The sequence below is a fragment of the Cupressus sempervirens genome, chromosome 7 (assembly GCF_028749045.1).
Source record: "Cupressus sempervirens isolate cs-2001-9-10 chromosome 7, ASM2874904v1, whole genome shotgun sequence".
Taxonomy (NCBI): Eukaryota; Viridiplantae; Streptophyta; class Pinopsida; order Cupressales; family Cupressaceae; genus Cupressus; species Cupressus sempervirens.
Window position 1 is genome coordinate 672,625,412 of NC_143124.1, and position 27,733 is coordinate 672,653,144.

The 27,733-nt window shown below is 37.1% G+C and overlaps 1 protein-coding gene across 1 annotated transcript in view; it reads left to right on the forward strand.

The window, feature by feature from the left end:
- Nucleotides 1–21,574, forward strand: part of LOC149548459 (bifunctional protein FolD 2-like) — a 105,150-nt gene extending 83,576 nt beyond the window's left edge. Inside the window, exons 3-6 of the mRNA XM_089792522.1 lie at nt 19,372–19,688; nt 20,387–20,623; nt 20,753–20,920; nt 21,016–21,574. Coding sequence (XP_089648648.1) covers nt 19,372–19,688; nt 20,387–20,623; nt 20,753–20,920; nt 21,016–21,186 — 893 coding nt within the window. The 3' untranslated portion in view covers nt 21,187–21,574. The remainder of the gene's footprint in view (nt 1–19,371; nt 19,689–20,386; nt 20,624–20,752; nt 20,921–21,015) is intronic.
- Nucleotides 21,575–27,733: the final 6,159 nt, after the last annotated feature.

The window sequence follows — 27,733 nt, forward strand, 5'->3', positions numbered from 1 at the left end:
CTGCCAGTAGATGATGCCACTTGGGAGAGTGAAGAAATTTTGCAGCATCTGGAGTTGAGATTGCTTGGGGATAAGCAATTTCAAGGACGGACTGTAATGTCCCCATCTTTTTAGCATCTTAGTGGAGTTCTTAGCCTTTACATTCTCCGAAGGCTAAGTAGAGAAATAAGGTGAAATTGATTAAATTAATTTCTTATAAAGTCATTAAATAAATTAAAATTAAAAGGTGACTTTATATTTAATTAATTTAATTTTTTAAAAGCACAACAAATTATTGTATTGGAAATGGGGAAGCTTCTAGAGAGTGCATTTTCTAGAAGTACAACTAATTATTGCCTTGGAAAGGGAGAAGCTTCTAGAGAGTGCAATTAAATAAATATTTTATTTCCTTCTAGAAGGGTGAAGGAAAAGAATAAATAGAGGCAAGAGCTTCATTGTTAAGCATCGAATGTGTTGCCATCTACTCTTCTAGATAGCTTGTGGAGCCAAGGGTTTCTGCAGTTGTTACATTGATCGTTGGGAATGAACACTTCCATTGATTTGCGTAACTGAGGTGGTGAAATATCTTCCGAAGGGTTGCAACTGTTGGAGAAGACAAATCAGTCTTTTCATTGTGCCAAATTTGTAGCCTAGGGCCATCTTTGTGGAGTAAGGAATAAGTTGGAATTTGCTACAAGAAAATTCATGTTTTTGGAGCAATTCCAGGTTTTTATCTACTACATTTTGCATTGTTTGCGAGTAGATATTTAGGGCATTGGTAGGGTTTGTAAAATCTATTGTAATCTGATTTATATCAGAGTTTTATATCAAAATTTGTTGCCCTAATGTGTTATTCATGTAGATGCATATTTTCCTATTTGTAATCAGTGTTATTCAAAAACAATTGCATCCTCATTGTTAGTTGTTTGATGTGTTCTTTGGAAGCATATTTATTAAAGTCTGGCATTTAGAAAGCAATCAGAATTTACATATGCAATATATCTCTTGCTTGCAAAGTGTTTGAGGAAATGTCAAACAACTGAAGTATAAAAGAATTTGGTGTTTGAAGAAGTTATAACCAGTTGGGGTTACTACATTGAGTCTATGGTGGTCAAGACATTTGATGTTGTTGAAGATATTGGTTGTGGAGCTATAAAAACTACTTTATTTTCTTTTCAATTTTGTTGTGTAACTACTTTGTACAATCTTGCATGAATTCATTGATTGATCAAATGGACATGGATATGTAGGGCAATGAATTAGCTTTCTATTTTCAATTAGTCTGAGGTTAATCCATTAAGTTTGGTGCAAGATATCATTGATTTGGTGCCAAACAGTTTACAAACCCTCACCTACCTAGATAATAAAATGCTTTTAACTCAACTTTCCACCATAGGGAAATTTTGGCCTCTGGTGGAAAGTAAGGGCCTTGAATGTAAATTAAGACGCACTTGGTCTTAAATCGGGAGATGAAGGCATTTGGGAGAAGTGATAGTTAAAAGAAAAGACATCTCAATGGAACTGGTCATAGTGTTGAAGCAAATTGGTTGCAGACAAGGAAATTTGGACTCAGGCGCAATCCAATTATAGATTTGATGTTTTCAAGGGTTTTCTAACTTGACTCAATAATTGGTTTCATAAGAGCAGGCTATTCCTTGAGGGTTGTTTTGTAAAAGTCACGAAAATCACTAAATTAGGTCTATGTGATTAGTCAAACTTTAGGACCCGAACAAAGAGACCGAAAACCCCATTTAGGATATATAGTTCAATGGTGAAAAGGGTATCCTACATTGTAATTTGTTTGGAGACTTATTTGGGAAAATCATATATGGTGGTGGAAAAACCTCACAAGTAGGGTTAGTTGGAAACTAGGCCTCTATGAGGCAAGTAACCCTAAGGAGTTTAGTAGAAGCAAAGGAGTGATTGATTTGTATTGACTTGGGCCTATAGGGACAACATAGGGTGTTGATAAGTGCCTAGTCCATCCTCTTCAAGTATAATGCATTACCCTCTTGAGTCAAAATGGTTTGAATTGATGATGTGGTGTCCTAAGGGGAAATTGATGTGAGAAGTTGTATCAAAGTGCAAGGGTGTTGTAGTTGTTCCAAAGGTGACAAACAAAGTTGAAATGAGATGAGTTAGGGTCTCTTGTAGGGTAATTGTTTTGGGAATCAAAGTGTGCCTTGAGATGTGTAGTATAGTGGGTTGTGGGGAAAGTAAACCCTTGCTTCTTGGTGTTCTCTACATCACTAGGGTTCTTGGAACTCCCTCCAAATTTATAGCTGCTCTTAGAGATTTTGGGTTGGACAATTTTGTTGGGAATTGGGATGGTTGGGAAATTGAGGAGTATGATGCTCCCCCTCCTCCAAAAGTCCAGGGTTTTTCCTAAGAAGATGTTGGCTGGCATCCTAAAAGCTAAGAAGATAATAGAAGAACATGGGATGGAAACTTAAGAGGATGAGGGAGTGAATGAAGGCCCCTCGCCCTTGGAAAACAAGAAGATTATTGTGGAGGCCAACAAAGGAAAATCCATTGATGTTGGTATAGCTACTCTTTCGACGGTGAAAAGCAAATGAGATTAAAGGGCTAAAATTGACAAAGGGACCCTTGCTGAGATTGATAATAGCGGAAAATATGTGGTTGGTAAGGGTAAGGTCGTGGTCTTGGTGAACTATAAGAGCTCGGTTGATCATGGTGTGCACATGTCGCCTTTAGATTTTGAGGAGACTGATTTCTTACCCTAGCATAAGGGTAATGTTTGGGCTTCCTCAGTGGAACTGTGTCTTGCTGACTTTGAAGATAAGAGGGAAATGACTCTTGGGGTTTTGCAGTCTGTGAAGGATACTTCCATGTACTCCTTCAGGTTCATGAGATGGGCTTGTCATGAAATTTAGAGCCTGAACTTGAAATACCCTGCCCTCTCGGCTAAATTCAAGGAAATGCAGTAGGATAAAAACCACCTAGTGCATTCCTGATCTTTCTTCTTACACTCTCTGGACTTCTATCAAGAAGTTTTTAATGAACTTTGTTGAAGCTAAAAGAAAAGCGAGGGAAATGTATGAAGAAAAAATGGAGGATTTGAACAAGGGGGTAGACAAAAAGGATGCTACCCTCAAGAAAATTATGGACAATAGCCATAAAATTCTTCAGTTCTCCATTCAAAAAATGAAAGCCCTTGTGGCCAAAATGGAAGTTGCTCATCAGGAGAAGGCTATTGTGGATCTTGATCAGGAGGAGGCACTTGTTGGAGATATGAAGGGTCTTGGAAAGAGAACCACAACTAGTATGAAGAAGAAAGTTGGTCCTTTGCCCAAGAATATTCTGGATTGAAGAGTTTGGCTCAGAGAGTGAGCCAATTGTAAGAAGAGGTCGTTGTGACCTTAAATACTTTGTGCTAGTTCTATTTTTTGTTGTTAGATGTGTTTTGTTGACTTCAAGCTAGCTTTTTGTTGGGTCTATTGGGAATGGGTTGGTTTTGTGCTTGCTTGCCCCTTTCTTTTTTGTCTTGTTGTTTCTTGACGGTGGCCTTCAATGAAATATGTTTTGTAATCGAATTGTAAAGGGTTGTGGGTCCCTTTAAAACTTGTTTTTGCAATATTAAAAAACACTAGTGTTCACCAAACTTCAATGACTTTGTATCACTTCTAGCAGTATCTTGGAAACAATTTCACAAGTCTCTTCACATGTGTTACAAATGAAATGAGCAAGTCTTATATAGCTCTCATGTCAAACAAATGGCTTAGCATGATTCATGATCAACGACCAAGTTAATTTAAAATGACGCTCTAAGGGTTTCCTATACTTACTACCTACAAGCATTAAATACTAGCCGGTGAAAAATAGAGTGTCAACTATGGGTGCATAGGAAAATTTCTTGTTACATAGGATCAAAACAAATTACCTTCTAGAAGGATATTACTTTTATCCTTTTCCTTGATATCATATTTTCAATGAATCTAGTCATGATGATGTCGAGCTCTTCCATAGGGACACTTGGTGTAGCTTCCACCTTATATTCATTGACATCCAAGTTAGTTGTACATGTTGCAAAGCTTTTCTTTTGTTTAACTATTCCATCTTGACAAGTAGTCATGAAGGTTGTAAGTGACGCATCATCATTTAAATAATTTCTTGGAATGGAATTGGTGGTGTTGAAGTAGATGGTCTTCATCTTTTCCCTCAACTGCCTCTATTCATGCTTTCATCATTGTTCATATCTTGTTTGCACATCATTGCCCTTGCATCAAGGATATCATCTTGAATCTCTTGAATTGATTCCTTTAACTTCGGGCAATCATTCCTCACCTTCCCAAGGATGTACCTCCTCATCATTATTGCACAATGCCATCCACAAAAATCAGTCATTTGTCCCACTTCTATCGCGTTTCCTTCTACTATCATTTTCATGGGGGTATTTATCAAACTTGCAAATTTGGAAGGGTCTTCTCCTTGAGAGGATGAAACTCTTCACACATCATGAGTAAAAGTTGAATGTTATCTTGAATGGAAACAAACATCTCATAAGCTTGCATGAATTATTCAATGAACTTATTCAGTGTAACACAAGGACTCAAACCCCCTCCCAAACCTCAAAGTACTCGTTCCTGAGACGTCTCTGCACTGGGTACTTGAGTACCCAAGCACCCCCTCCTCCACCATTCCACAACCATGTTGCGGCTAGGATGGGTTCTTGAATTACTATTTGAATTTTGATTTTTGAATGTTACTATTGGGTATGTATATGTTACTATGTTGAATGTTCAATGGTTCTAGTTCATGTTGCAATTTTGCAATGTTCAAGTTTTTTAATTTGGTATGTTCTACTGAAACATCATTTGAAAACTAGCATTTCAAGTTTTATATGTTTACTATATGACACCCCTCCTCATTCCATCCTCCCCTTGCCGCCGTCTCCTGCATGTGCCCCCACTGTCCCGAAAATAAGGCCCATTTTCCCCTCGTCTTAGAAACTCGATGCGGCATCCCGCTGTCCTGACGTACCCCAGTACTGGTGTTACAACTGCTTATTTGCCTTATCGAAGACATCCTCAGTCCACCCTTTTGCCACTCGTGTTGTCAACATCATTCCCTCTAAATCATGAACTGATTCTCTTGAAAGTGTTGTGGGAGGAACAAATACTTGTTTAGCCTACTAGATTGGGTTCATGAAATGTTGAATATAATCCTTCAATTGCTTATTCTCTTCCTTAAGTTGATTCTTCTTTTCTGCCTCTTTCTTCAATTTTTCTTTGATTGTCTTCATGGACTCATCAAATCCCTCAACCTCTTTTTCCCTTGTTGTGATCTTGTACAACCCTTAACTGAACTCCAACTTCCTTTGGTTTTTCGTTATCCACAGTGGATGTCACACTTTACATTGAAGAGTACTAGTTGTAAGTGAGTGACTCCTGAATTTTTCTTTTTTTGAGGTAGTTCTCGACTTAGAACTTCTTTCTTCTTTGTTCCCTTTATTTGTCAAGCCTTGTCATTGTTTTTGTCTCTGCCTTTATTGCTTCCACTTTCTTGCCTAATCCTTCCTCTTTTGTTATAATCACTTGTGGTTCTTCAGATGACTATTCTTTAGACTCTTCCATATCTTCCATCAAATCGTAAGTCAAGGGGATATTTCTTCTTTTCAGTTTATCCACTTGTTGGTGCATCCACCTATGCACACATGCTGTCATTGGCCTCATTAATGCATTCGAGTCTACTTCTTCTGCTTCAAGCCAATTGAGAGAAGGAAGAGGTTTATCCTTTATTTTTTCATAATGATCTGAATATGATTTTTGTCATCCTTCAGCTGATATGGAACTGAGAACAACTTGCACTTTCTAATAATTTCCACTAGTAGTCGAGAACATATTCTTTTCCAACTGTGAAATCATTTCTAACATTTTCTCAATAATCTTCTAGGTGTACCTCGTGTTTGCAACTTCTTCCATATGTCATCCTTATTTGGCAGTTATGATCAAAAGTCATCTTTGATGTATATGCCCCAAGTGAGTAATAATTCTTCTTTGGTTGCAATAGCTGCTTGAAGTGAGGACACACCTCAAGTGAATTCCCAAGGATGATTGGAAAATCTACTCTGGTCTTATGTTTGTTCTTTTGGATTCTATCATATGAGAGCAACTGTCTTGCAACTTCTAGCAATGCCATCTTGTTGGATGGATGCCTCAGAAGTCTACTTGGACAAGAACATCCTTGCACCTTGATGTACTTGAACTTGGGAAATTGGATGAACCATGAAGCACACTTCTTTATCAAATCCTTAGCTTCTTGCGATTGCCTTCAATCAATGCCTCGCAAAACCTTTTCAATTTGTGTGGATAAAGCATTGTTCACTCTTTTGAAATCATTTCCGTTTTGGAGATGTTATGATGGAATAACATTCATAAACCTTGAGTTGCCCCCATTCCCAACTAGGTCCTTGCATATCAATACCTTCTATTTATTGTAATGTCCCCTCTTTAGTTCGACATGACATTGATCATGGATTTTGCCTATTCCAGACTCTCGTAGGCAAATGGTGTGGAGAGAGAGTCAATTCTACGGATCAGATGGTCATATCTTGCTCTTGAAGAAGTGTTAAGAGGTTATATTTTATTATTATGTGTTATTGGGGCCTACATGTTATAATTTTAAGTTGAGTTGCACTTTTTATTTTATAAAATCACTTTATTATAAAAAGTGCATTATAATGAGATTTTATAAAGGATGTTTCTAGAAGTTCTAGCAACTTCTTAGAAAAGTGAATAAATAGAGGGCTGGGCCTCTCATTTTGGACATGCTTGGATTTGAGATTTCTTCTACTTCTTCCATTGTGGAGCAAATTTGTAGTCTCTTGGGTCTGCAAATTATTATTTGATCTTTGGGAACGAATCACTCCCTTGGATTGGTGACTTTGAGGGTGTGAAATATCACCTGAATTGTTGCATTTGAGGAGTTGGTAATTCAGCCATCTCATTTGGACTTCATTGAGATTCAGTTATAAGGGCTTATTTTGGTTGGAATAAGGGTTTCAGTTGTGCCCTAGCATTTGTGGAATGATTAACAGGGTTTGAAGACATAGTTGTGCATTATTTTCAGATTGCCAGTCCAGGGTTTGGACCCACGTTTTTGCTCATAACTCCTAATTGGCTTGACGGATGAATTTCATATAAAGGGGGTTATTCAGCAACCCTAGGCGCCCAGATTTATTGCTTTTGGAGTGACAAAAAACGCTGCAATATTTTTATCTAGCAGCCGTACCCGGCCGTACCTGTACGGCCCCGTCAGTTAGGCAGCGGCAGCAATTTTGTGAGTTGGTTTGGGGCAGATTGTGAGGTCTTCGTGTGGCATTAATTCAGCATGCATATCCGGCAAAATTGGAGCTATTCCAGGTGCACAAACTGAAGTTTTGATTGCCAAAATATTGCATGTTCTGGATTAGAACAGTCAGCACTGTCATTGCATAAATAGTTATTTCCAGTCATTAATAACTGTTGTAAAAGTTTCGTCATTTGCATTCCAAATCTGAACTGGGTTATTGTTCATGTCATAACATTGCATTGTCAAGAGCTTGATGTGATAGAAGTGCATAGTTGTGACAGTCTCTCATTGTAATCAGTTCTATTTGCTGTCATAAAATCAGAATTGCATTGGACTTCATATTTGAGTTTCATATTGTCATCTATCTCTTAGATTGGTAGTGTTATAATCTGGAATTGTTGTTCATACATTATTGGCATCATATATTGAGGTTTTGTTGTACAACAATTAGTAATATTGCAGCCTTATTCGGTTACATGCCAACTGTTTGACAAAATTCCTAAGTCCAGTTTGAGGGTTTCAGTGGCCTTTATAGTAAGGGTCATTACAGTGGTATCAGAGCTATAAGTCCTGCCATCCTGTGGAGGTCTTATAGAGAATTTGGAACAGCTGGATAGGAGGGAAAGTGTTTGACGAAATGTCAAAACACTAAAATCAGAACATTTATGAGCATGCGACAGAGGCTTTATAATTTTCGCAATACCAAAGCAAGACAAGATAGGATTTCAGACCTGCAGAGCGAACAGTCTAGCTCATCTGTACAGGTGGATATAGAATCCAGTCATACAGACACAGGGGAGGTATTCTTTGATCAAGACTACGACTACAATATGGATAGAGGCGGGAATGCCGGTCCAGATCAGCAAGAGGAAAGATTTTTACAGTTATTAGACACCTTGGCATAGGGACAACGATTAGCCGAACAAAGAGCACAGGAACAGAATCAGAGAATGGAGCTTATGATGCAGATGATGGCTCCTCAAATGGGGTTGAACGCTAACATAGGTGGAGGAAATAATCAGAATGGTAACAATCAGAATGGGAATAATCAGGATGGGATACATAATGGAGGCGAACAAATTGGGAACAATTTCGGTCATGCACCCCAGCAAGCTAGGACAGTGAATTCGAGACCTATGATTCCCACGTTCCTTCCTAGAGCTCCAGAGCAGCCAGTACCAGAACCCCAGATCACTGACATACAGGATCAGCTGAGGAGAGATTGGGAAGCAGGAGGTCCAGATTTTACAGCTGCAATCACCTTTAGAGAGTATATGGATGTGCGGATGAAGCATATGCCCCGTGGACATGACAGGACTTAGAGCTATGAGTTACGAAAGAAAGTAGGGAAACTTCAGTTACCATATTATGATGGCTCGAGGAAGTCTACAGCAAGAGCTTGGGTTCAAAAACTTGACACATACTTTCAATTGAACCCTATGTCTGAGGAAGAAGCTATTAAGTATGCAGCAATTCACCTGGATGGGTTAGCACACGAGTGGTGGCATCATGGTATGATCACTATGGGTCATGCACACATTACCTCATATGTGGAGTTTACGGAGAGACTGATTGAACGTTTTGATAAGAAGGATCCAAAACTCCATTTCAAGGAGTTAGCTCAGCTTAAACAATGGGGATCATTGGAAACATACATTTCAGAATTTCAGAAACTTGCAGTGTTAGTAACAGATGTATCTGAACGGAGGCTATTGGTTTTATTTATGGATGGGCTAGTTGATCCGTTGAGAGGGTGGATTAAAGCTCTCAACCCTCCCACTTTGCAGGAAGCCATTAAGAAAGCTCGTGACATGGATTCCTCTTCAGCTTCTAAAAATAAATTCCAGGCAAAGAGTTTTCCTTCAGGAAAAGATAGGGACAGGAAACCCTTTCATAGAGAGACACAGCTACCTAAGGAGGAAAGTAAGAGGTTGGACAAGGAGACACTTAATGACTTGCGTAGGAAGAAGCTATGCTTCTATTGCAAAGGCCCGTATGAGTATGGCCATGACTGTCTTATGAGGCCAAAAGGGAAGACCAACCGAGCAATGTGGGCTTATTACGAAGGTTCAGATTCAGATAGTTCAGAACATCATGATGAGGATCCTGATGAAGCAGAGGGAGAGCAGGAGATAGACAGTGCAGGGCAACAGCAGGGAACAGAGCTACATTTACAGGAAGCACGACTGTCTAGTATCCAGAGAGAGGGATCTTTCAGACTTCGGGGAGTTTTGGCTGGGCAGAAGGTTATTACATTATTGGACACAGGTGCCACACATAATTTCATTGATGCATGATTCGTGGAGAAGCGTGGACTCATTACTGAGGAGTTCGTGGGACTAAGAGTCAAGGTAGCTGATGGATACACTCTTCGTTGTGACAGGATGGTACGAGACCTACCTTTGCGCCTGAACAACTATGAGTTTAAGGCGGACTATCATGTGGTCAACATGGGTGACATGGATATAGTACTTGGAATGCAATGGCTACATTCATTGAAGGTGGTTACCCTGAGACTAGAGGATATGGAGATACAATTCGAAGTGAATGGTAGGACATCCGTAATGGAGACATCAGGACTATCTCATTTAGGCGGCTGGAGAGATTAACTAGGCATAATGATATAGAGTGGGCAGCAGTTTGTACTTTGACACCTACACAGGAGGAGCAACATAAGACGAAATATCATCCTGATATTCAAAAATTGAGGATTAAGTACGAAAAGGTATTCAGTGAGATTCCACCAGGCAGGCCACCGGACAGAGGCATTGAGCATGTTATTGAGCTGGAGGAAGGTGCTAAGCCTATCATGATCACACCATATCGACACCCAAAGCGACTCAAGGATGAGATCGAAAGGACCATCGAGGAGTTGCTAGCTATGGGGCACATCCTACCAAGTAAGTCACCTTTTGCATCTTCTGTTGTTTTGGTACAAAAGAAGGATGGAACTCTTTGGATGTGTGTTGATTACAGGGAATTAAATAAGAGAACCATTAAGAACAGGTATCCCATTCCTCGCATTGATGAGTTGATAGATGAATTGCATGGGGCTTGTTATTTCACGAAAATTGATTTGAGATCAGGATATCACCAGATCAGAGTTCGTGAACAGGATATTGAGAAAACTGCTTTCAGATGTCATTGTGGGCACTTTGAGTTTGTAGTCATGCCTTTCGGCCTGACCAATGCACCTGCCACTTTCCAGTCCACTATGAACAGAGTTTTCCACCATCAGTTGAGGAAATTTGTGCTGGTGTTTTTTGATGACATTTTGATCTATAGCCGATCATGGCAGGAGCATCTAGATCATTTGGAGACAGTGTTGAGCATTTTACAGAAGGAGTCCTTGTATGCAAAAGAGTCCAAATGTGACTTAGGGATGACCGAGCTGTTATATTTGGGACACATTATTAGTGCAGATAGAGTGCGGATGGATCCTGAAAAGATTCGCGCTATTGTTGATTGGCCTCCACCAGAGAACCTTACACAGTTGAGGGGGTTCCTTGGTTTATGTGGTTTCTATCGCAGGTTTGTCAGTGGCTACTCACGACATGCAGCTCCCATGACAGATCTACTGAAAAAAGGGGAATTTGTGTGGACTCAGAAGGCACAGGACTGTTTTATGAGATTTAAGGAGATAATGACTACGTGCCCAGTTCTAGCATTACCTGATTTCACGAAGCCATTTGAGCTTCAATGTGATGCATCTGGAGAGGGAGTAGGTGTTGTACTTATGTAGAATAAGCACCCCATAGCTTATGAGAGCAGGAAGCTCAGAGGCCCCGAGCGTTCATTCAGTATATATGATAAGGAGATGTTGGCCATCATGCATGCTTTAGCCAAATTCAGACAATATCTTGTGGGTAGCAAGTTTTGTATTAAAACTGATCATAACAGTTTGAGGCATTTCTTGGGACAGCGGGACCTGAATGATCGCCAGCAAAGGTGGGTAAGTAAGTTGCAGGCATATGATTTTGACATCTCATATGTCAAGGGAACTCAAAATGTTGTTGCAGATGCTCTTTCTCGAAGGCCACACCTCACTCTTATGGTTCAGATATCAGAGGATTGGCGACACTTGATTATAGCAGAGTATGCCAGGGATACATGGGCCTCCGATATAGTGGAGGGAACAGTGATTGATACCAGATATACACTTGTAGATGATTTAATCATTTACAAGAATAGGATTTACCTAGTCCCAGGATCGAAGGTTAAGCAACTGATTTTGAGAGCATTTCACGACTCACCGACAGCAGGCCATCCCGGGTACTTCAAGACTTACAGGTCAGTTCGAGAGCAGTTCACTTGGAAGGGGCTGAAAGCTGATGTTTTGCAGTACGTTCGAGAGTGTCTTGTTTGCCAGCAAAACAAACAAGAACACACCTATCCGGCAGGGTTCCTACAGCCACTTCCGATCCCTGACAGGAAGTGGGAGTGCATCTCCATGGACTTTATCACAGGTTTGCCCAAGGTACAAGGACGGGATTGTATTTATGTGGTGGTAGATAGATTAACAAAATATGCTCATTTCTTTCCTATCACTACTACCCACTCAGTAGCTCAGGTGGCAGAGGTTTTCTTTTGGGAGGTTTTTAGATTGCACGGATTGCCTCGGAACATTGTGAGTGACAGGGATAGCTGTTTCATGAGTCATTTTTGGCAGGAGGTATTCCGGTTATGTGGCACGAAGCTTACACCCAGCACTAGCTATCACCCACAAACCGATGGTCAGACGGAGATTGTGAACAAATGGGTGGAAGGGTATTTAAGGAATTATGTGGCAGCTCAGCAGCGAGCTTGGGTCAGATGGATATATCTCTGCGAGTATTGTTACAATACTACATATCACATCACTATACAGATGACACCCTTCATGGCACTTTACGGTTATGAAGCACCTAGTTTCTTGGATTTGTTGTTGGGCGACAGCCGGGTACCCAGTGCAGGAGAATTATTACAGGAGAGTAAGGATATAGTTGCTACTCTCAAAGATAATATTGCGAGAGCTCAGAACCAGCAGAAGCAGTATGCCGACCAGAAGAGGTTTGAGCGTAGTTTTGAGGTGGATGATATGGTTTACCTCATGTTGCAGCCATACAGGCCATCTACTCTTAAGAAGAGTGGTGCAGAGAAACTCAGGCCACGCTATTACGGACCATTTAGGGTTATCAGGCGAGTTGGTGAGGTGGCTTATGAGTTGGAGCTTCCGGAAGACAGCAGGGTGCACAATGTGTTTCATGTGTCCCGCCTCAAGAAGTCGTTGGGTCAGAATGTGGTACCTTCCGCAGTATTACCTCCTTTAGACGATGAGGGAAAATTGATTTTAGTGCCAGAATCCATCCTGGAGAGCAGAGAAAAGCAGCTTCGCAGAAGAGTGATCAGAGAATACTTGGTTAAGTGGAAAGATCTACCTGTTGAGGATGCTACTTGGGAGGGGGAAGCTATTTTGCAGCACCCGGCGTTGAGATTGCTTGAGGCCAAGCAATTTCAGGAGGGGCGGACTGTAATGTCCCCTCTTTAGTTCGAGATGACATTGATCATGGATTTTGCCTATTCCAGACTCTCGTAGGCAAATGGTGTGGAGAGAGAGTCAATTCTGCGGATCAGATGGTCATATCTTGCTCTTGAAGAAGTGTTAAGAGGTTATATTTTATTATTATGTGTTATTGGGGCCTACATGTTATAATTTTAAGTTTGAGTTGCACTTTTTATTTTATAAAATTACTTTATTATAAAAAGTGCATTATAATGAGATTTTATAAAAGATGTTTCTAGAAGTTCTAGAAAAAGTGCATTATAATGAGATTTTATAAAGGATGTTTCTAGAAGTTCTAGCAACTTCTTAGAAAAGTGAATAAATAGAGGGCTGGGCCTCTCATTTTGGACATGCTTGGATTTGAGATTTCTTCTACTTCTTCCATTGTGGAGCAAATTTGTAGTCTCTTGGGTCTGCAAATTATTATTTGATCTTTGGGAACGGATCACTCCCTTGGATTGGCGACTTTGAGGGTGTGAAATATCACCTGAATTGTTGCATTTGAGGAGTTGGTAATTCAGCCATCTCATTTGGACTTCATTGAGATATAGTTATAAGGGCTTACTTTGGTTGGAATAAGGGTTTCAGTTGTGCCCTAGCATTTGTGGAATGATTAACAGGGTTTGAAGACACAGTTGTGCATTATTTTCAGACTGCCAGTCCAGGGTTTGGACCCACGTTTTTGCTCATAACTCCTAATTGGCTTGACGGATGAATTTCATATTTTAAGGGGTTATTCAGCAACCCTAGACGCCCAGATTTATTGCTTTTGGAGTGACAAAAAATGCTGCAATATTTTTATCTAGCAGCCGTACCAGGCCGTACCGGTATGGCCCTGTCAGTTAGGCAGCGGCAGCAATTTTGTGAGTTGGTTTGGGGCAGATTGTGAGGTCTTCGTGTGGCATTAATTCAGCATTCAAATCCGGCAAAATTGGAGCTATTCCAGGTGCACAAACTGAAAGTTTGATTGCCAAAATATTGCATGTTCTGGATTAGAACAGTCAGCACTGTCATTGCATAAATAGTTATTTCCAGTCATTAATAACTGTTGTAAAAGTTTCGTCATTTGCATTCCAAATCTGAACTGGGTTATTGTTCATGTCATAACATTGCATTGTCAAGAGCTTGATGTGATAGAAGTGCATAGTTGTGACAGTCTCTCATTGTAATCAGTTCTATTTGCTGTCATAAAATCAGAATTGCATTGGACTTCATATTTGAGTTTCATATTGTCATCTATCTCTTAGATTGGTAGTGTTATAATCTGGAATTGTTGTTCATACATTATTGGCATCATATATTGAGGTTTTGTTGTACAACAATTAGTAATATTGCAGCCTTATTCGGTTACATGCCAACTGTTTGACAAAATTCTTAAGTCCAGTTTGAGGGTTTCAGTGGCCTTTATAGTAAGGGTCATTACATTTATAAACTCTTGCCAACATGTAGACCACGTAGGAACTCATGTAGAATGTTCACAACAGCTCCAAGTTCCTCAATTGACAGTCCAAATTGTCACTAATTATCTTTCTCAATTTGATTATTTCTACACTGGTAAATATCGCTTTTACAAAATGAAACATCCATGGTTCAAAGCAAGTGGCTTGAGGACTTCCTATTGCAAAGTTTAGCAAAACGATAAGGTCTCCATATTCCTTTTTGAAGTCTGATTTGATAAATTTCTCAAGCATTCTAGAACTGAATTTCCTTGGCTTTATCAGCCATGCATTTTTGACAATGGTCATACATATACCAGGTCCCTCATTGAAAATTTTCAATGCCACCTCCTTTGTCTTGTAGGTGGTGGACTTGTGACTGGGGATATGAAATGCTTCCTTGATGTCTTCTTCTGTGAGAGATGCTAATATCCTTCCATTCAACATTACTGACTTCCTCGTCTTTGGTACATAATACCTTGTGTTCTCCACCATTAACTCAGCACATTGCATTGCAAGGAGGAGGACGGAAGCTTGCCTGATTTCATTTATCACCATCTTCTTCGGTAACTTAGATGAATTGTGCCTAAGCACACACTCCCTGTATTCTTCCATGTTGACATCTCCAAGGTTGGTGCAAACAACCCTCTTCCACTTCAAAGTAAACTTGTATTTTGGAAGCATTGCCTTGAGATCGTATTTCATTTGAGCTTGCCTAGGCCTCCTTGATGCTCCTCTGGCTTGTGCTCCTGAAATTTTAGCCCTGCAAGAAAACCATTGATTTTACAACCCAGGACAAATACCTCGCTATGGAGACACTTTCAAATATCCTCAAAAATTTATAAGTTCTGATCCTAGAGTATTGAAATGCTTCACATCCTTGCCTAAAAACACCTACTTCATCTTATTCTCAGTTTCAAGAACTTGAAAGGACTCATCACACATCAAACTGTTTCAGATTCTCTGTGATTGATTTGAGACTTTACATTCTAGAACATTCAACATCCTAATTCCAACAACTTATGCATTAAATAAAACAACTAATAATTTTTCCGAGTTTAAATGACACTGCCCCTGAATTCACCTCCCTTTATACATATTTTTGCACCACAATATCTAATATTTGCACCTTGGAACTCTGATTTTTATACACAGGGTTTCTGACTTCTTTAGTTCATTTTGCAGACCTGAGTAATTTGCCTCCATCAGGGCAGAATCTGCCTTCAACTTGTCTTGGAGCTATGCCTATCTATTTGAAATTTGCCTTTGTTGCTCTGATTCTCGCTCCTCTAATGACAGATTTCTGATTTTTCTCTGATTTTTGAACCCGTTTGGAGAGACTTCTGCATTTTATGCCTTTGTTTGTCTCCAAATTCACACTCCAATGATCAGACCTGAGAGCTATTACTTGTCTTATCCTTCAAAATCACCTTTCAATGAATCAAATTTGCATGTGTTTGTTGCTCTGCTCAGTAATAAGTCATAGCCAATTCTTGATTGAAGTGTGGTTGAAATGGTTGCATTTGATCTCCCTTTATAGCCTCCAAACCCCTTCAATGAAGGGGTATGTCTCTTAATGAAAATTAGCCAGCCCATGTATTAAAAAAATTAAACATTTTAAATCAAGTCCACAAGCCTTATCAACAAGGCTGATGGAGTCATATAAGTTGTGCAATTGACATTTTTTAAGTTCTAATTTCAATGAAATCTCTTCCTTGGGCAGAAATTAGAAGGGAAGCTGAAAAGTTTTACACAGTTATTTGATCTCTCTTTTGGGCGGAATTTAGGAGGGGAGCTGAAATCATTTAAAATTTCATTATTCACCTACGTCGGAAATTCAGCTAGGAGCTGGACTGACTTATCAAATAGGGTTGGATTTCCTTACAGAAGCTGAAACACATTCTTGAAGGGGCCAGAAATCCTCGTAGGAGCTGAAATGCACAAATTGAGATCTCAACATGTTCAAACTTGATTCATCACTGTGCAATTTTCTTAAAATTGATCAAAATTTCATCTCATGCTTTCCTTAACTTTGAATTTATTCTCTCTAATTAAGATTGATTTTATCTTCAAAATGCCTTCATTTTTCCAAGGTCAGAAACTAGACGTGGAGCTGTAATATTTCATAACTTAGCCTTTTATGCGATTGCTTTTGAAATTGGCTCCCCATTCTTGGGTGGATTTTAAAGGTGAATCAGGAAATGCTCCTTGTCTTAAGCATTTTGTACCAAATGAGCTGGAAATGTATAGATTTTTGGCCCAGAACATGCATTTGTTAGGAACGGAATTTGATTTTCAATTGATTTAACAAGAACCATTAAAGATTTTGTCGTTTTATATAAGATTCTTAAGCACCTTGCCTTCTAGGTTCCTTATCATTTGCACATTCCTTACTTAATTGACTTACTATCACTCAGTACCCATGTTTTCCATCTTGACTTGGTTTACCACTATCATTTTCATGACCTACCTCGACAAATCCTTTGGCAACTTGCTTTGCAGCCACTACCACTTGGTTTCAATCCTCAAGTGTTTTTCTCATGAACCAAGGATCGATGACTTGGTCACTTCCCAGAGAGACGACCTAGAAGCTGAAAGAGCTGCCACAACTAACACAGCCTAAAACAACTAAACATCTAAGCAAAATGAGGGGTCCCCATTCAGAATGGGCCGATGTGTGAAAATGTCATAACAGGTGGTATCACAATTTTTTCGATATTAGCTGACTTGTATTGTGGTCCTCCTATTTTATGCTTCCATTTATGTTTTTAATTAGGTGCCTATGTATTCTAATTGATAGGCAGCACATATTTTTGTACAATGCCAATGCTTGAACCATAGGAAGTATGTGTTAGTTAATTGGTTGCAATTACTTACTGTATAATATGTGGATGCTTGAACCATAGGAAACATTGAGTTTGTGAAACATCAAGTGCCAAAGATGTCGGCTATATATGGCTCTTATGGACATTGCAAAAAATTTGAGAGAGATATATATGGCTCTTATGGACATTGCAAAAAATTTGAGAGAGATTTGTCAGAAAAGTTGAAAACTCATCACAAGAAAATATTTCTTGAGAGAGATTTGACAAGACCACAAAATTTAAGTTGAAATAAATGATTTGGTTAAAGGCTAAGTCACAGGGTTTTCCAAATTTTGGCCATGAAGTTTAGAATTTGGCAAACTTAAAAGAAAACCAAAAAATTCGTTCTAGTTCACTGAAAAATTCATAGTAAAGAAAGGCTTAGATTTTTATATTAAAATATATTTTTAAAAAACAAGTCTCTGGGTGGAAACTCTGGGTGTTTATATAGTGCATAGCCCATGATTTATCGTACAACCTTCAAAGTATAAGATTACAATATGGACTCAAATCCAAGCATGTGCTTTCTCTTTGATTTCCAGTCATGGCCGTATACTTGTATTGGGCTTTCAACTTGAGCCCATTGGTGTCTAAGTTCTGTTCGTAGGGTGTTGCAATTGCTTTTATTTTTTAAAATTTTGATATCTTTATATTTGGTTTGTTTTTTATTTTCTGTCTTCGATATATTAAATTTAATATTTTAAAATGTTTAAATTAGATTTTAATTATAATATTTTTATTACTGAATATAGAAGATTCAATATTTTTATTATTGAATATAGAAGGTTCAATGTTTTTATTATAATTTATATATTAATATTACTTAAATTAAAATTTGAAATATATTTAAATTATAATAATACGAGGTTTTTAAAGTTTACTAAAATTTAATCAAAATTAAGATAATATTTAAATATTGTTTTACTTTTTCTGTTTATTATTTATATTCAAATTTATGGACAATTTATGTTTGAATTTTTCTCCTTGTCAAACGTCGTCCTTATTTTTTTTTGTTGTAAACAAGATTACAAACTCCAACCTTGTAACATAGCTTAAAGGTATAATAAATGCTCAGGAAAGGAAGACACGGGTTGAGCAACAATCATGAAGAGGACGACAAAGTGAGCTGTTGATTGTTTGCTAGTTGCTATTGTGTATGTGTTTTTTATCCCTCTTTTCATCATTGTTTGCTATTTAAAACTGACGTTTGCACTCACACACCCGTATTCCATGTTTTCTGGTGGATACTTCAAAACAACTTTCCCATCCCCATAACCATATAATGTATTCCATGTTTCCTGGTGATTAGGCGTATCATATCAGAACATGCACATGCATCCTGCATACCATCTACTATTATATATTTGTCTACATCCTGTACCGGAGAGAAAAACGAGTTCATGAAGTTGAAATTTTATCAACCTCTCATGTTGCTTGCCCAAACATTATTTAAATAGAATGAACATGCACTACAAAGAGATAAGCATGAAAGTGGTCATTGTGTGAAGTAGAGATTGTATGCATAATTTTGTGTAGTCTGATGTTCTTGTTCAATATTTTACCCTTGGTGATTAGGCAGAGTGCTTTGTACAAATTCCACTGCTAATAGTACAAGTTTTTTTAGCAACATGTCACGAATTTTGTGCTTATTGCTTCCAGAATTCTCCAAACAAATGAATAAGATTTAAAGTTAAACTTTACGGAAGAATAAAGTCTTTGTGAAGAATAGAAGCTAATATTTCTTTTGTCAAATTTGTAAGTGTATCTTTTGTCAAATGCTTTAGATCATTTACATTAGCTATGGTTAAATGACTATAATTAGTTTTTCATTGATTCATCAAAATTACTTGAATGACCCACATTTGTACAAGTCCAAATATGGATCAGAGTTAACAATCTATCCAAGTGATTTGATTAGACTTGTTAATAGTCTGGTTCACAATACACAGGTTTAGACAAAACTAAAGGACATTTTTCGCCTCTACGATTCTATAGTTGATTTTTTGATTACAAACTTTACCACTTAATTATGGTAGTCCTCTGTTTTAAATCCATTTCTCGATAAATATCTTAGTGATTTGTCTTTTAAGTCTTTTGATTCACTTGCTCTGTATAATGTATTTTTAACTATTTAATGAAAATACTTGTGCTTTGAAATTGTTGTTTTGTTCCTTTACCTTTTAAATGCATATTGGTTTATTAATGAAAAGATCTCTGTATATTTTGGGAATTATATTAGCTGTGGAGCCAATAGCAGCAGTAATAGATGGAAAAGCTATTGCACAAGAAATAAGAAATGAAGTTGCAGTGGAAGTATCCAGAATGAGGGATGCACTTGGAAAGGTTCCTGGTTTAGCTGTGGTGCTAGTTGGAGCAAGAAAGGATTCAGAGACCTATGTACGCAGCAAGAAAAAAGCTTGTGCAGAAGCAGGAATTGCTTCACTAGGCATTGATTTGCCAGAATGTTCCAGTGAAGAGGAAGTTGAAAGGGCTGTTAGGACTTTCAATGATGATCCATCTGTTCATGGTGTTTTGGTACAACTTCCTCTTCCACAGGTATTTCTTGGAGCTCATAAACTGGCTTTGTAAGTGGGAAGTCACATGGTCGTGTTTAATCTTTTCTATTGATTATTCACATGTTCCATCACAGTACATCATCAGAATCTATCTCTTGTTTAGGATTCTATTAAATCATAAATAAATCCAACAATGATGACATACTTTATATGCAACTTACCTGTACGTTGAAATTCTGTTTGTATAGATCACAAAGTTAATATGGATGTTAATTCATATATAATTTTTTAGTTCAATTCTTCGATCAAACTTCCTGCATGGTGCACCTGCACTAACATATTTGGTGCCTAGAGTGCATTAGACAGATTTTGTTTTAATTTGCTCCGGCATTTATTGATAATCTGACATTTCCAAGTCCGGTCATCGAAACCGTAGGTTGTTTAAGTGCTATTTGTGAAGAATTTTATTTTCTAGCATTAAAGAATGAGAAGATACTACTTGATGGGATTAGTAGATTCAAAGTGTTCTATAATTATCAAGGTTTTTCTAAGCATTCCAATTGGACTTTGAAAATTGGGGAATAGAAAAGGTAATATCACTAATAAAGTCTATAGTTTCATCTTGCTAACTACCAATCAGACTTGTTACCTTCTACACTTTACTTTTGGATGCGATGATGCTTAATTTTCTATATATAAATTTGGTTACTTATCGTAAATTACTTGTATGCTTAACAGCATATTAATGAGGAGAAGATCTTGAATGCTATTAGCATAGAAAAAGATGTTGATGGCTTCCATCCTTTAAATATTGGACGGCTAGCAATGCAAGGGAGAAAGCCTTTATTTGTACCTTGTACGCCAAAAGGATGCATAGAGCTGCTGCTTCGATCTGGAATAGATATAGCGGGAAAGAAGGCAGTTGTGATAGGCCGTTCCAATATTGTTGGAATGCCTGTTTCTATGCTTTTACAAGTAAATAATTTTCTTATATAAAACAGATCCCTCTAAAAAGTATTATTTTGATTGATTTGAATGAGTTTATCATGAATTTACTTTTCACCATGGAGAACCCTCATTATTGATTATTTTAAATTTTGCCAGAGGCGCAATGCAACCGTTACTATTGTGCATTCCTATACCAAAAATGCGACAGATTTTACTCGTGAAGCAGACATTCTTATTTGTGCAGCAGGTGTACCGAATTTGGTTCGCGGTGATTGGCTGAAACCTGGTGCTGTAGTAATTGATGTTGGCATAAATGCAGTAGAGGTAGGCACCTTATAACTATCTTTTTTATAAACAATTTTGTGGCAGAAACATGGTTTTTATATACAAAATTAAAACTATTGCTTCCTTTTTGGCAGGATGCTAATGCTAAAAGAGGATACCGATTAGTTGGAGATGTTTGCTACGAAGAGGCTTCAAGAATAGCTTCAAGAATAACTCCTGTACCTGGTGGTGTAGGTCCAATGACTATTGCAATGCTTCTGTCCAATACTCTAGAGTCGGCAAAACGGGCATACAGGTTCAATTGAGATTCTTGATGTTTGATCTACGCCTTTTGCAATAGGCTTCAGATTTGTAGTAACACAGGTTTTATGATGCTTATAAATGAGTTATCCATTACTGTTTGGAATAAAGATTTATTTCTTGTCATGAGGCATTTTTTGGAGGCATTAGGCATGTAAAAGAGAACTTAGGACTAAATGATTTCATTTTCTTTATACGGAGACAACTGTAACATAGTTTATTAATTTCCAATATTTCTAAGTGGACAGTTCTCTATTCTCAACTGTCCTATGTGTTTTGCAAGTATGTTGAGGCTAATAGAGTTACAGTTCATCCACTGTGTTGACTTGGTATTACCTCTCTGTGTTCTCCGTCGTATCGCATTGATGAATGCAAACATGATATTTAAGGACATGGTGAATGCTTTCCTTATTCTTGGAGTCAATCTATAAGATAAAACAACACCAACTTAATTTTTCTTTCTTTTATTTTTCTTTGGGGTTCTTATGGTCAAGGAATAAACCTAGTGTTAAAGACACACCTATGTAACTAAGAAAAAATAGTCTTCCATTCACATTATTGTTGGATGCTTGTTAGTGATTACTCTTTTATAACTATATTTTTGAAAAAGTGCGGTGAAGGAAACTAAACATACCTAAGGGTTAACCTTAGTGTAATAAAGTTATTGCAAAAACTAAGCACAAATCAGATTAAATTAAGATGCAAAAACTTTATGTTTTTGTTGCACAAAGATTAGATTAACTAATTGTAGTTGGGACTGATAATTAGATAAATGCACTTGATCTTGGGAAGTGAGCACGAAGATAATAATATTAGCTGTAACTTTGATGATAAACTAATTTGATATAATATTGGATTTATGGGAAACAACCCAGTAGTCGCCAAGGCTAATTTCGTGCACCTACAGTGCCTAATATGTATGTCAAAATTTGCCGGTTTTTTTGGTGAACCTCCGTAGGTGAGTGAAGAGCATAAAGTTAACCTTTTCGCTTTCTGCATTTATGGAGCTCTTTGTAGAATTTGTAGAGTGCGAGGTGGTCTCAAAGAGCCATTTAAAAATGTTTACCCAATGCTCGCCAATAAGACCCTTCAATAGCCGTTATAGTACTCTTGGACAAATTGACCAATCAACAATCAAGAAAACTAAAAATTGAAACTAAAGTGAATGACTATCGGTATTCATGGTGATTTATTTTGTCATGTTTGTGTGCAGGAATTGGGGTTTTTTTTGGGCGGTAATTGGGGGGTGGGGGTAGGGGGTAGGGAAGGTAACGATTAGTGTGGCAACATTGCATACATGGGCGACAATTGACTTGTTTCCTCTAGATCGAGGGATATTGGTTTTTGCGTCCATCAATAAAATATATCTAGAATCGCGCCCTTCAATATATCAAGTCTGTGTTTGGAACAAGTTTGTGGTTGTGGATTTGTTCCTTTTTTTGGATTCAACTTGTGGTTTGTGCATATCTTACTAGCATTTGCTTGATATATTTTAGCTTTCTTTTGCTTGTTTTTATCGTTTTGGGTCTGTAGTATTTAAAATACTTTGAAAAGTGCTCTCATTTTGTCATAAGGAGATTAGTTCTTATAAATAAGTAAACCTTTGAAAATGTGTATATGAGCTCAAAGACTATGTAGGGCCCTAGCAAATTCTGTACTCCTTTAAAAGGACCAATTTGAAATTTGTTGCAACCCATTGCTCCTTAAATGCTTTAGAATTGTTAAGCCTTGGATGATTAAAAATGAATGTATTATATTTTTATTAATGCTAATATAACATCAAATTTTGTGATATGTTTAGTTGGTCGAGGGAAAATAAAGTTTTAGTTGACCAAATCTTAATTTTGAGTTTTAGGAAGATGGAAAGTCCATGCTTGTAGAGTTGACCTTGAATGATAGTATTATAATATATGTGTATAGATAAATGCATAAATGAGACAAATAATAATAATAATACTAACTCTATCCCGTGTTCTAATGGAACCTTAATTCTAACTCTACCTATAAGCCAAACTCCAATTATTGATTGAATCCTAATGCTAACTCTAATCCTTATTCAATTATAATTCGAAGCCCTAACTTTATCTTGAATAATTATCTTGTATTTGAATATAATACTAACTTTGGCCCTATTTGATACCTAACACCCTAGCCTAAATTTCATCTTAGAATGGAAAACCTAGCTTTAGCTAACCTTTAACACTAAACTCATACTAATATTAACCCTAGTCCTAACTACAATTATAAGATGACACATAATATAATTTTGACATCTATGATTAGATATCTATATTAGATTGATGATTATAATTTAATTTTTTAGGAAGTAGGAGAAGCACTTGAGGATTTTCTAACGATGGATGTTGAATCCTTTGATACATATCACTCCACATTCACTCATACTTTGTTTGATATGGGCGCATTTAAGGGTTTGCCTGCTAAAATCTTAATCAGGCCTTCGAAGACTAGCTTGGTTCAAACTTTGGACTATGAACAGATTCCCTTCAAGTGTAGGAGATGTTTAAAAAAAGGTCATGCAACTCCTAAATGTGGTTTAGAGAAGAAGAAACTGTTAGCTTCGTAGTGGAATGGTGCTTTAGCACAACATTATATAGTTTTGAAGAAATTTGAAAGTCAAAGGGGTTTTGTGTTGGTGGTTGTGAGAGATTCTTAGTGTCATGGGGATTCACAAGATGTTTTGAATTCTGATGGGGGGTTGCCAAGGATAGTCAAGTGCCTTCTGTTGGCTCCCTAGATGTGTGCGAATGATTCTTTGTTGTTTGTGATAGTGCGATCAATTCTAGTGGTTGTGCTTTGCTTATTGTTGGGAACAATCACTGTGTTAGCATTGTCTTAGGTTTATGGTGATCTTATGACATATTCATTGGCTTGGGAGGATGGGGTTGCTAAAGTGGAAGAGGGTTGGATTAATGTCAAGGGTAACTAGGTTAAGTCTTTTAAGCCCTCTTGATATGGCTCTTCATTCCCACAAGGGTAGTAATAAAGGAAAATCTTGATGGTGGTTGGTGGGGAGGAATCAAGCTAGAGCTTATTTTGTTTTTTATCTGTACATCTAAATTTCCAAGAGTTTTAGAATTTGTAATACATTGCCCTTTTTAAAAATTTTAAAGTTTTTGGATAGGTAAAAGGCTATAGCCAAATTATTTTACTAATGATAAATCTATATACAGTCCAACTTAATAGAGGCATTGATAAGAAAGTTTTGAGGGAAGAAAAACTTTGATCTTTCCTTGAAAAATAAAGAGGGAATTGTAGTCATATCATTTTACAACTATCTTGATTTACATCATCAAGGTATCGAGGAAATATATTGTTATATTTTGAGATTATATTGAGAACTTAGCAAAATGCTTTCACATATCATAGTTGCTTAGTTTGTATCTTGTCACATTCTTTTTTGGCATATCATAGTTTGTATCTTGTCACATCCTTTTGTTGCAAAAACACCATTCTCTTCCTTGCAATCTTGGTTAATAGCCAAGCCATCTTCTGTCATAGTTAACATATTCCTAATGCAATTCTATACTAACATTTTTGAAATTTTTATAATTATTTTGAAACTAAATAATAAACTTAAAAAATAGAGTGTATAAAAGTTATATATTTGAAATTAATCCCATTTCTTAATTAAAAATTATCATTTTTTTTCTCAAAAATCAATAAATCCAGAGAAATATATTACAAAGAAAGAAATGCAATTAAGTAATTAAGTTATTTGTACTAATAGATAAGACTATTTTACAAACTTAGATTTCTAAATTATATCATATTTCTATTTCTATACTAGTTACAAATATACTTAATCCATTTCTCTATATCTTATATTACTAAACATATTATATTTTCACAAAGAAACACTAATTCATTTTAAATTATAGTTTAGATTATTTAAATTTAAAAAGTAATCAAATTATATATTGCATAACAAAATTATATTTGAAAATAGAAATATTTATGATAAAATTAATATACGAGTTTGTGAAACATCATGATGTACATAAAGCATAAAGACTTCGACAAGTTCCTACTTCTATGGGTTAGGAGCAAAGATTGAATCAAAGTAAACAAATTAAAACTCATGAGAATTCAACCTATTGCTTCCTAGTAAAGGCAAGTGTGATCTTATTGATTTTGCTCCCATATTAGCATACAAGATCAATGACTAGGCTCCCTGAAAATGAAAGATTCAAAGAAGAAGGATGCAATGATTGCATTAACTATTCAAGATCTTGATATGAAATGCATATTAGTCTAAGAAAATGATGATTTTAAGATGATAAGCAACTAGATTAATCTAAGAAATTGAAGCTAACATGCAAAGCTAACATTTATGATAAGAACGCTAGATGCAAACTAACATTATAGCATTACTATGCACATGCTCTATATGATGAGCTTAGCATGTGCATGCTTTTATAGAAATCCCATGGGATTTGGATTGTTTAGATGCAAACTTGTTGAGAGGCTAATATTCTTTCTTCTTTAATAAATGTGATTAGCCTCTAATAGGTTCTATTTATGCTTCTTTATTATTAGGGAATGAGATGAATTAGAAAAATTAGGATTTAATTCCCTTTTAATTAGAAATTGTGTGCACATGTGTTGAATGGGTTTATTTAATTAAATGTGCTAGGACTTTTAATTAAATAACTTGGTCAATGATGCAAATAGTCTTGATGCCTGTAATTGATTTAATTCATGATTTGATTTAATAATACAAGTCAATTGGTTGAATTACTCACATAATTAAGTGTAGTATGATGTTTGGATTAATTGTCTGTGATTGGGCCTCTTGGTTTATTGGACCAATTTTAGGTGATTACATTTTCCCCTCTTTAAGTCATTATGTGGTTAGAGCTTTAATTCAAAGAAAATTTGATGTCAAACACTTCGATATGAAGTGATGAAACTGTTCTTGATTAGAATCCAATTCCAAACTTGATCGAACAAAAATCGATGGCAGATATTGGATCCTTGATTGAACGAAGACCATTCATACAGTCTCTGAGCTTGATTGAGTGAAGATTGATATAAAGACCATAATGTTCATTTTGATGTGAAGTGATGAAACTAAACACATGTTTGATGATGATTATAACTAACGAATTTGACATGAAATGATGAAATTGATTGATGTTAGAAAGACTCTTAAACTTCAAGGTTGGTTAAACGAATAACTAACTTGATTAAGCGTGACGGAACCAATCATCATTAAGAGGCTAGTTGGGGCAATTAACTTGATATGGGTCACAATGAAGCTAATTACCTAATTAAGAAGACTATACCAGATTGATGTGAACTGAGTTTAAATAGATTAGATGCTCGTCATGAAAAATTTGATGTAAAATGATGAAATCACTCATACATAAAGATCAAAAAATCTCAACTTGATGTGGATCCTGATGAAGTTTTTGATTAAGGAAAACAAGTTTTGAAGGGTGCCTAAAACCATTTACATCTCGTAAAATATTCAATGGAACCCAAAACAAGAACAGACCAAAGGTGAAATAGGTCAACAACCAAGTGTGACCAGGGTGGCATCGCATAATTAACAATACTCATCAGCCACCAAAACAAGTTTAAAATAGGCACCTGAAACCCCATGGTAATAGAGAGGATAAGACAGTAAGCCCCATACCATGACAGACAAAAAGATCAAACAGGCCATAGGAGCCAGGAGAGCCAAAAACAGGTAGCCACAACAAGGACTCAAGCTTTCCCTTTCGGCCCCATTTTTTGAGAGTGTGGTGCCATATCAAAAGGAGTGGAGGGCCTGCCCTTCTTGCCATTAACAGTGGTCCATCCATCCTCCACCAAATCGACAACCTTCTGCCACGCAAAGTCAAAATCCCCACAACCAACCACCATAACCTCCGCTGCCGGGGAACAAACCGTAGCAAAAATGGGGACAACATCAACCAAAAGCGGGGCAACAATATTCGACTCTGGAACCCCAGGAAGGGTAGCAGGCGAAATGCTAGAGACAAAATCTTCCAGAGGAAGAATAGAGGATGGCACCAACATAGGGTCAGCAGTCATGCCATCTGAAACAGCAGGCAAGAATGTCACCAAGATATCCTAAGAAGAGTCACCCTCGCCAGCTAGGGGGGATTTTAGAATCGTGTAGTGATCATCTGAAATCCCCTTCCACCATGAAGGAGACTTCTTCGGTCTTGATTTCTTAGAGGAACATTGAGTAGCAAGATGGCCGGTCTTGTGACATAGCCTGCAACGGAGATGTGGATCCTGATGAAGTTGACATGCCCCTAGTGAAGAGGTTTTTTCTTATTTGGAGTTTTGAGCTTAACTGTTAAATTGATGATGTAATACTTCTGCCCCCTCGAGAACAAAATCAAAATATAACAAGGTACCATATTGATTGCAATCTATTTGATTGATGAAAAATAGTAGACCTCAAGCAAAATGATGCCAGCTTGGTTCAATTCAGTTTTGATTAAGATACAAATGATTGGGAGCGAGTTTTGAATAATTTAGAGACCATTTTGATCAAGTTTGATCACTTCTTAACTA